Here is a 10,850-nt window from a genome sequence, read left to right on the forward strand (position 1 = left end):
CTCATTTAATTCTCACAACAAACCTATGCATTATTAGTTGTGGTCACTGGTGAGAAAACCAAGGTCGGGAAGGGGCAATGCCCAAGGTCACACGGTCATAGCGAGGCCCAGCCAGGACCCCGGGGCCGGGTGCTCAGAGGCGGCTACCCTCCTGGTCCACATGGCCATCCCTGTGCCTGCCCCGACTCTTCCCTTGAAGAGTGATTGGAAATAATTGGAACTGTCACTGGAAGTAATGAGAAGTGACAGAAGCTGGGTTGGAAGGCTTATTGCTCCGAGTCAGAATGACCCCCACAAACGCAAGCCTAAATTTAAACAATGAACTCGCAAAGCAATCTCCCTCTCCAGGATTTGACACCCCCTCACCCCCAACACCCCAACAAGAAAAGTAAGGGTATGTCAGGGGCTTAGACTGTTCAGTACAAATGGACTTCTTCTGGAACAAAAAATTTCTTCTTGGCTTGATCCTGTTTGCTTTCCGTGCGGATAAATGCTATTAAAACCTCAGGTGAACAGACTATCGTTCTTAACTAAGAGATCCAAATTCACTGATGTATTTCTCTTTTTCTTTTCTTTTTAACGTCCCATGAGGGACAGGGAACCAGAGGCAGCTATGGAACTGGCAGGCTGAGATGGAGAATGACCCATAACTTTCAATAGGTGAGGACTTCGGGAGGTCCGATCCCTCCAGGAAGCACTGGGCTGAAAGCCAAGGACTCACACCGCTGAATCCATCCCTTCTGATAGCGATGGGGGTGATCCATCAACTCACCAGCTGTTTATTTAGCACCTGCCCCACTAATGTGCAAGTGCTGCTGGCGACCGATGAACATCAGCCACCAGCAAACATCAGCCACCAGCCTGAAGATCCACGTAGGAACATACAGCCCATCTCATAAGACAGCACAGGATCGAGTTGCTTCCTCCCTGGGACACCTAGAAACCCTGGTGCTTTCCTCAATGACAGTCTTGTTTATGACTGTGTTGCCCCACTGGGCTGACTTCTTAGATGGTGGGAACTGCATTTTGTATTACTGGCACCTGGGAGCCTAGCACAGAGCCTGAACTATAGAAGGAGCACCCTGCCCCGCCTTCTCTAATTGTTTTGTGAGTGTGGGTGTATGAATGAAGTAAAAAATGTTATGGGACACACAAAAGAGCTCCTGGAAGCTCCCAAAAGTTGTGGCCACCCTTCTTCTGTGCAATAGAAAGAGCTCAGAGAAGCTGCTCTGTAAAGCCAGAAAGGCTGGCTTTTAGCTTTGGCATCCTCTGCTCTTGCTTTTTCTATGCCTTCCTCTTCCGCCTGCTCCTCCTTCATCTCCCCTGTTGTAATGGCCTGAGCTCTTCAGATCTCCTTGCTGCCTGGCTTCAGAAAAAGCTCCCATATTCCACACGGGAGTCTGAAAATGGCTGCCCATGTTCCCATCTCAGTGTGGTCACAAAGGCAGTGGCTTCTCCCCCGCCTTCTGCAAAGACAAAGCAGACCTCAGTCTTATCACCAGCAGACTCTGGCTGGGGCTCCACACCACTGTCACTAGCAAAATCAAGACTGTTTGATTTCAGCCTTCTTCCCCATTCTGGTCTATTCAGTGCCAAAGGAAACAAACTTTTATTTTCCCAGGATCTAGACGGTTAAGAAGCTCAGATAACCAGAATTTTTTTTTCTTTTCTTTTTGGTATAGTCTGCATTCTTCTTTGGGGAAGGGAAACAAAGAAGTCAAAACTGCTGAAAAGAGGAATTTAACTAGAAAAGGCAATATATAGGGCAAGTCATAGCCAAACGTACACCATCATCACCCAGTCCCAGTACCAACAAGGAGCTTGAGCTCACGCATCCTTCTCAAAAGCACAGTAAGGTCTCCACAACAATGACCTTGAGGACTAGGAGAGTCTTCTGATTCATTAGCGTATGTAACTTCATTCATTGGCAAACGTAATCTTTGTATGTCATATGCAGTAATTCTGGATCGTAAACAATAAACATTAACCCAAACATTTCTTAACCATCTGAATGGAGTACAGGGTAGGGGGTGATAATGTTCTAACTGAACTTTCCACTGTGGGATTTATGGTTTAGAATTCTTTAAATGAAGCCTTGCTTCAACCTGACCCTCTCTTCTTGGTAACACAGAAGCCTTGACTTCAGAATAACTACGTACCTCCTGAAAATTGGAAAGCAAATTGTTTTTAGGATCTAAAATGCTTGCTTGGTGTCCTGGCTCAGCTGTTTACTAAGATGGTAATCTTGAGAAACTCACCTTATTTCTCTAGACCTTAGTTTATTTGTGAAGTGGCATAATGATGACATTTACCCTCAACGAGTGATTTGAGAATGAGATAAGGTATGTAAACTGTGGAACTCTGTACAAAGGTTAGCAATAAATTCTGCTGTCATAACAATCCCACCCACATAGTCCTTTCTCAGGTACTATGAGGAAGCTAAAAATACACAGTTCATATTTCAAAACCCAACCACAAGTTCAAATCCATGCAGGGAAACCACTAAGCTACATACTTAGTAGGTATACTTTATCATATGTAAATTATGCCTCAATTTTAAAAACTGAAGGAAATGCTTAATCCTTGTAAACAGTTCCATAAACAGACCTGCTACTCAGAAGTCTACCCTGGGTGTCCATATTTCGGGTTGTTTTATAGGTAATTCTGCTCAGGACGAGGCCCTTTGATGAGTATTTCAGGTACTAAACTTCCAGGGCTGAGTTCTGTGGCCATCTACCCTGACCTTGAATGATGCTGCCTGGCTAACAGCGCCCCAGGGCAGACGCAGGGTGGAGTTACAACTGCTCTCTTCACATTAGGCAGCCAGCCCTTCTGGATTCATAATCACATGCTACCGATTCCCATGAGTGGGCAATGCCTGAAAAAAAAGAAATCAAACAAGCATGGTAACTAACACCCATGTGTTCTGACCACACCCATGTCTGGACCAGCTGACAAATTCTCAGAATTATAAAACAAACCAGAGAATGTTAGTGGTATAAGGAAACTTAGAGATAACCTGAGTCTAGTAACCTCATTTCACAGAGAAAGAAACTGAGGCTTAGAATGATAATGACTTGCCCAGAATAAACCAGCGAAACCATGAAGTTGCAGCTAGAGCTGTTGATTCCCTGCTTGGTTCCTTGAAGGCACACCTACATCTTTAGGACTTCGGGTATAATCCCTTTCCCCCCAGATACACCAGACATTATATAAGGCACTGCAGAAGTTTCCGAGATTTCCAGTTAAGATGGTTAAATTGAAATGCTATGACATCTGCCCTATTTTTCAGGCAATTTCTCAACATAAAAACCAAATGGCAATTATTCAGCGCTTAGCTCATTTAAATGGAGCATCTGAAGAGCAACTGTGATCTTGGATCTCAACTAATGAGCTAAAGCGGAGAGAGAGAGATTTTCTACCTTGAGAATGTGTGCTAGGATAGATTATGGAGTTAGGGGGTCTTATCTTGGCCCTTCTATTAAGCTACTTGTTTAAGTTTAGCCATATCTCTCTGAACTTTGATTCTTTCTTCATCACAAAAGAAGGGGTGGGTTTAGATTAAGGATTTAGTTGGGTTCCAAGGAATGGTATTAGGAGGTCACTGAACCCCTAGAAGTTACAGGAAGATTTGATGTGTAAATGTCTTTTTCTAAGAAGTGGATTCAGGGTTTTCACTGGAATTCTCAGAGCGGCCTGGAATTCAAAATTTTAAGAACCACTGTACTGATTTAGATAGTGTCTTATCTTTTGCCCATGTCTGATAATCTTTGACTCTACCTTTTAAAAATGTCTGTCTAATTCATCATTAGTTATATTTATGAAATATACTCATGCATACTTTGCCCAGTTGAGCACGAGACAAAAATTGAATGAGACAAGATATGAGCCAAATGGGAACATATCTTTATTATGACCATCACCGTTAATGTGGGAAGATGAGGGAAGGACATGGAAGCCTACTGAGACCGATCATCAAGCTATGGGCCAGTAGGCTGTTCAAGCATTCCTCAAACTCATTTTCTCAGAAGCAAAGCTCCTTCCCCACCCTGGCAAAAGTTTCAATGAAGTCTATTGTTAATCTGGTGCTAACAGGATTTCCGGGGTGGTCCAGTGGTTAAGAATCCACCTGCCAATCCAGGGGACACAAGTATGATCCCTGCCCTAATGATTCTACATGCTGCGGGGCAATTAAGCCTGTTAGCCACAGCTTCTGAGCCCGAGCGCTCTACAGCCCGTGTTCCACAACAAGAGAAGCACTGAAAAGAGAAGTCCGAGCACCACAACTAGAGGAAGGCTACTCACAGCAACAAAGGCCCAGTGCAGCCAAAAATTAATTAATTAATTAATGAGTAATAGGAGAAAAAAAAATTTTTAAGTCTATTAAAAAAATCTGGTACTATCGATACAACCAGTTTGTATAACAGATGTATTGTCTGGTCCCTGTCCATGTAATGTTCTATGTATAATTTTTGTACATAATTAAAATAAAACAGTACAGGTTGTATTTGCATTAATGGACAAGGAAGCACAAAAGCAAACAGTTAAAACTAGGCTCCTCACAGTTGTGTTGTTCCACAGTCAAAGAGTAATCATATTCCAAAGCTTTCACTTCTCTTGACCTTAAGTGTTCCAAATGTTTCAAAAATCCAACCATTCTAACAGATAGTTTCCACTCTTTCAGTTCATGCAAGGTACTGAAAGTTTCCACTCTTTCAGTTCATGCAAGGTACTGAAAGTGATACCCAGATGAATGAGGCATGGAGCTTACACTCTAAACATTCAGGTCACTATAATACAAAGCAGCACAACAGAAAGGCTGCTGAGATTCAAGGAAGGAAAGAAAGTATATTCTGTTGGCAAAATCATGGATGGGTATATGGAGGAAGTGGTATTTGAGGTGAGACTTAAAGGGTGAACAGGATTTTGATCTGAAGTCAACCATCTGTAGGGGTGGAGAGTAAGAGGGTATTTTTGGTGGAGGAATTATAAACAAAAGCAGAGAACCAGAAAGAAGCACGTGGCATAATGTGAATCCAGGAAGTATTCCAGGTTTATTGAAGAGTTACGTGTGTGTTGGGGGGGGAAGGCGGTGAGTTGCGAATGATACTGTGTAATATCTTTAACATTTGTACTTGACATTATAGGCAATGGAGACTACTCCAGGTTTATGGAAGAGCAGTACAAGATCAAGGAATCAGAGAAAATTTGAATTTAAAATCCCCCCACCCTCATTCTACAGTCAAGGGAGTCAGAACAAGAACCCAGAAAGCTTGCCAGATTCCTAATCCAAATTCTTTGCCTTATAACAGCTGTTTCATGAGATTACTGGGGTAGCAGTGTGTAGGATGAAGGAGAGAGAGCTCAAGCCAGAGGCCATGTGGCTGCTATTACAGAAGTCTAGGAAGAAGTTCAGATGGGATAATGAGACTTGAGCAACAGGGGCGAGGGAAGGGTGGCGGGCAGAGGAGGAGCTGGGAGAGCCCACAAAGTCCCCCTTCTTTCTCCTCCATGGAGATCAGAGCACTTCTTGTTCATTCACATCAGAGAGGTGGGACATTTGATTTCACTCACTGGTGGGTCTAGAAAGGAAGGAGTCATTAGGTCCACGTTTGTTCAGATTATGAATGCTTAGCCCTTAGGACTTCCCTTCAATACTGAACTTTCTCCAGAAAAGAGGCCAGAAATCACACTAGCAGTGGCCAGAAGCCACCCCAGAACTGCTCCTTTCAGGGCCCAGAGATGATTTTAGGATTCAGCCAACTCTGAGGGCTTTCCTCCTGGCTTTGCTCGAGTGCCCGGCCAGGCATCCCAGGGCTCAAAACCTCAGCTTTACAATGTTGTGTTGGTTTCTGCCAACATGAATCAGCCATAAGTATATATATATATGTCCCCTCCCTCTTGAGCCTCCCTCCCACCACCACCCCTCACCATACCACCCCTCTAGGCTGTCCCTCTGTGACTATTCATACTTGAATAGTTTATTTAATTTGAGATCTGGGATGTCATGAGTCTGTGCATTTCTAACAAAGGTGTCCAGTTCAGTTCAGTCGCTCAGTCGTGTCCGAGTCTTTGAGACCCCATGAATCGCAGCACGCCAGGCCTCCCTGTCCATCACCAACTCCCGGAGTTCACTCAGACTCACGTCCATCGAGTCAGTGATGCCATCCAGCCATCTCATCCTCTGTTGCCCCCTTCTCCTCCTGCCCCCAATCCCTCCCAGCATCAGAGTCTTTTCCAATGAGTTAACTCTACGCATGAGGTGGCCAAAGTACTGGAGTTTCAGCTTTAGCATCATTATATGGCAAAAGCTTAATAGTAGGTGATCATCCTCTGAGGTGACCAGTAGATGAGCATCCAGTTATGCACAATTCTATGTCAGCAGCCCACTTGCTCTCTTCTACATGGCCTTTGGTATACAAAGACCAAACCCCCATCCTCCCAAAAAAAGACATCACGAAGAGAGACAATTTCTATGAGAAAGAGCATCAACCCAACAGATGATATTCTCACCAGAGGAATGATTACACACAGTAGGCACTCAATAAAAAAGAGCCAGGGAATCAACATTATCTTTTGATCCATGTCTTAGTCTGTTTTCTCCTTCTCATGATACCAAGAGGCAGACCATCATCAAAGCCGGCTGATTTCAACTGACCATGTGGGCCAAAGTCACTTTCCATCAGAAATTGTGCCCAAAGCAGGCTGGAGTAGAGCAGGGGCTCAAATACCCTTGTTTTATTTCCCTTCCCCAGGCTCCTCCCACGGGCAGGATCACACTGACATTTCCTGCTCCATGAAAAGGGCTGAACAGGATCTCACTGAAGAAAACATCTTTAAGAGTCCTTCTGTGGAGCTGGAAGGCTGTATTCATGGCAGGTTAGTGAGAAAACAACCTAGATTCAAATGCCACCTCTGCTAATCAGGAGCTTACGGCTTTGAGTGTTATTATATTTGAACTCTTTACATCTTGTTTTCTTCATCTGTAAAATGGGGATCATAATAGTGGGCAGCCAATAAGGTTGGTGTGAAGAATAAATAAGTTAAGAAGATGGCCCATGTAACGTGTTCAGCATAATAAGTACTCAGTGACTTTCAGTTGTTTTGAATAAGACTGATCTGACGTTCGGGCCTACTGACTGCTGGTGATTGGTGGCTTAGGGGTAGAGGCCATTACAGGTGACAAAGGTGCCATCCAGACATGCCAGCTGTGCCCAGGAGTGATATTGCAATACTTGGCTGGTATTTAAAAGAGATGAGAAGAAGCATGGCTCCTTACATGCCCTACTTGAGCAATAGTTCAGGTTGATCCACCTCTTTTATTCTCTTAACCTGGGTGATGGGTTATTATTGGCCTGAGGCTGGCCTACCGTTTGTAAGGTTTCAAAAAGAGACAGCCTTAAACATCTATTTCAGAGGGACTTGTTAGTGCCTCTTCACTTTGGTTTTGGGGGGGGGGGGGCGGGGGGGGCGGTTTCTATCCATTAGGCCCCAAGCAAACTCCTGGTGTTTAAGGCTGTCAGAGACAGGGGGCACTTAGGAACTGTCTGGTTTGCTTGTTTTGGAGCTATGGGAACCGAAGGCCTGGGTAGTGGGTACATGGTCCGAGGTCAACCAGGTGGTCAGTTCAAAACCGGGGGGCATTGTCCCCTGGCCTAGTGTCCAGGGCAGCAGCCACGCTCCACACCTGCTGGCTCTCTGAACTCTGGCTCACTTTCGGTCCTGGGTCAGCTGTAGCCCACACTTCCCTGGTGCCTGTGGTGACTTTTCTTCAGCTCCCCAGCCACCTTCCCTGACCCAGAGCATCCCATTGTCAGCTCTTGCCCATACATCCTTGATGGGCATTGTCCTGCAGACCCGCCTGCTTCCTGCCTGGGGTGAGTCTGTGCCTTAGGGCCTCCCAGGCCTCAGGAGTCCTGCCTGGGTGACACCTGGAAGGGGCACGCAGGCAGCACTTCTCTGCTTCCCTGTCTACCCTCCTGTGCTCCATTTTTCTTCAGGTCTTGCTCGGCCTCCCTCAGTCTTGTTCTGCCTCACTATCCTCCTTTTTTCTCCTGCTCCCAGCCCTTTCCCTTCCCCTCTCTTCTTCCCAGGCTCTCCGCACCTTCCTGGTCCTCCTGGTGCTCGGCCCTTTCCCTTCGGCTATCCTCTCCCCACCTCCTCCCCTACGCCTTTTCATTTACCCTCCAACACATCTGTTTCTAATCTGCGCCCTCCAGGCGCCTGCTTGAAACGAAGAAGCTCCCCCCACCCTCAGGAACCTGGCACAAAACATTCCTGAATAAACCTTCCTTCCCCTAATTCTCCACTTTCCCCAGATACCCCTGAAACTAAATACCGCCCCCCAAAGGACCCTCCACACCGAGCGGTTCGCGGCCCAGCTCTACCGGGAAAGCCCGCACCCCAAAGCCTGCTCCAGGCCCAGATGTTCGATGGCCGACCGGGCGGCCCTCCGCTGCCAGATGTGCTCAGAGTGGCCCGGGAGGCAGGCACAAAGGCGCCCGGCTCACTCTGGGGCCGCGGGGACGAACGTTCGGAGCCCGCGTCGCCGCCCGGGTGCGGGACAGTGTGTTCCCCGGGGCCACTCGCCTTTCCGTCCTCCCCAGGCACTCACCTAGCCCCAGCAGAACGAGGAGGGTCATCCCGATGCCCGGGCGCGGGCTCCTCCCCGCTCAGCCGCTGCCTGGCTCCGGTGGCGGCGGGGCGCAGCAGAGCGCAGCCGACGGACCTCTGGCGAGCTGGGCGCGGCGACTCGGGGTGCGCGCGGGGCGGCTGCAGCCATGTGCCGGCGCGGGAACGGCCCCACGCCCCGCGCCCGGCTCCGGGGTCCCCGCGCCCCGCTCAGAGGGGCTTCCAGTGCTCGCCCCACCAGCTCGCACCCGGACGGGAGCGGGGACCCGGGTCAGCGAGGAAAAGACGAGACGGAAAAACGCTACCGCTTCGTGGAACACTTTTCCCTGTTTGGAAAGAAAAAGGAGTGAAGAAAGAGAGGGGGAAAAAAAAAAAAAGAGTGAGCTGGAACCACATGGTTGCCTCCCACCGGCAGCCCCTCCCTCGCTCGCTCGCTCGCTCGCTGCTCCCTCCCTCCCAGCGCTCCTGGCGCGCTGGGCGCCGGCCGGGCAGCCGCGGGGGTCGGCGGGGGTCGGCCCGCGGCGGGGCGCTCTGTCGGCGGCCGCGGGGAGGAGAGGGCGTGCGGCCGCACGGGGGCCGGTGTGGGATCGACCCTGTAAGAGAGAACCGGGGACACTTGGGCCATGAGCGGGGATGAGGCCTTGTCAGTCTCCTCTGTCTGCGTCCTCACTTCGTCCTTATCTCTCTACTTCTCTCGCGCATCCTTTTCTCGCTCACACACAGTCTGGCTTCCGCACAAGTCTGCGCTGTCTTGGCTTCCACCTATCTCCATTTCTCTCGCGTTTGCATTCTCCTTGCCTCTCCCACCTCCTCGCTCCTCTCTCCCTTCCTTCCTCCCTTCTTGTCCTCTCCTCAGCCCTCCCTGCCACGTTGAGTCGGGGTAAAACTCCACCGTTCCGCACGGCTCAGCCTGAAACTGACGCTAAGGGCTGTCAAGTGCGGGTCTGGCGGCGCGCTCCTGACTTCCCCGTCTTCCCTTCGGCCTTTGGCCCTGGCTCTTCCACTCTCGGCGATGATCCCAGCAGCCCACCCTCGGATCGGGCCGACCTAAGCGGACGGGGGTTCAGAACTCGGTGTAAAGGGGTCCGTTGTTGGGACGCCCTGGTGCAGACCACCCTGCACGTGGCCCTGGGCAAAACAGGTGTAATCCTGTTTCAGAAAAGAAGGCAGAGGATTCTGCACGGATTACCTCCTCTGTGCGAGGGACCCCGTCAAGGAAGCCCTGGGGGCGCCGCCGCGCGCTCCCAGGTGCCTGGGGCTCTGCCCACCAGGACCCCTGGCGGCGGGAGGAGACCGCAGTGACTGCCACACTCAGGTCTCAACTGCACTGGGGCTCTGAGAAAGCCTGGACCTGACTCTCTGGTCCCCGGCCTCTGGATGTCCCCGGGGATGTGGCAGCTCCTTCAGCCGTAGGAGGCACGACCTCACCCGTGCCCGCAGAGTGGAGCTGGGGCCAGCCTCCGGCGGGCGGCGGCGTCTGCCCTGTGCGCAGCAGAGGTTCACCCCTGGGCCTGGCAGGCTGCTCCATCACACTTTGAACCAGTTCTCTCCCCCCGCGCCTTTAGAAGCCAGGAGATGTACAGTCCTCCCTAATTAGCTTGTCTTTTCCGATTGCCATGAGCCAACCCCATTTCACAAATGAGAAGAGCACAGACCTGGAGAGGTTATCGCGCTCCCACCAGGCCCTTCAGAAGGGAAGGAGAAAGCTCTCAGAGCTGCTCTTGGGGCTTTGGGATCAGCTCTGAGAGTTGCACCAGTAAAATTCCAGTATTCCCCACCCCCCCCCCTTTCCTCACCCATCCTTTACCCCCCCACACCTTCTTCAATAACTATTTATTATGCATCTACTCCGTGCCAGATGCTTTTTTAGGCGTTGAGCACACAAAGTGAGTAGAACTTGGCTATTGACATTTTTTAAACATCTGGAATTAGTATATCTTGGCACCAACTATGGACAAGGAAGCATATTAATCTATCTTTTTATTAATTCTTATGATAATGCTAAAGGATAGGCAATTTTTATTCCATTTTAAAGAGGAGGAAGGACTTTCCTGGTGGCCCAGTGGCTAAAGACTCCCCACTCCCAATGCAGGGGACCCAGGTTCAATCCCTGGTTAGGGAACTAGATCTCACTTGCCGCAGCTGAGAGTTTGCATGCTGCACCTAAAGATATAACATGCCGCAACCAAGACCCACCACAGCCAAAGAAATAAATACAT

The 10,850-nt window shown here is 49.3% G+C and overlaps 1 protein-coding gene across 2 annotated transcripts in view; it reads right to left on the reverse strand.

Annotated features, from left to right (window-relative positions):
* Positions 1-10,350, reverse strand: part of CLMP (CXADR like membrane protein) — a 106,603-nt gene extending 96,253 nt beyond the window's left edge. Inside the window, exons 1-2 of one of the 2 annotated variants that reach the window (XM_059874714.1) lie at positions 10,287-10,350; positions 8,615-8,957 (exon numbers count right to left, since the gene is read on the reverse strand). In XM_059874714.1, the coding sequence (XP_059730697.1) occupies positions 8,615-8,642 (28 nt within the window). In that variant the 5' untranslated portion in view covers positions 8,643-8,957; positions 10,287-10,350. 2 annotated transcript variants of the gene reach the window in all.
* Between the last annotated feature and the right edge of the window lie 500 nt (positions 10,351-10,850).

The sequence above is a fragment of the Bos taurus genome, chromosome 15 (genome assembly GCF_002263795.3).
Source record: "Bos taurus isolate L1 Dominette 01449 registration number 42190680 breed Hereford chromosome 15, ARS-UCD2.0, whole genome shotgun sequence".
NCBI classification, from domain to species: domain Eukaryota; kingdom Metazoa; phylum Chordata; class Mammalia; order Artiodactyla; family Bovidae; genus Bos; species Bos taurus.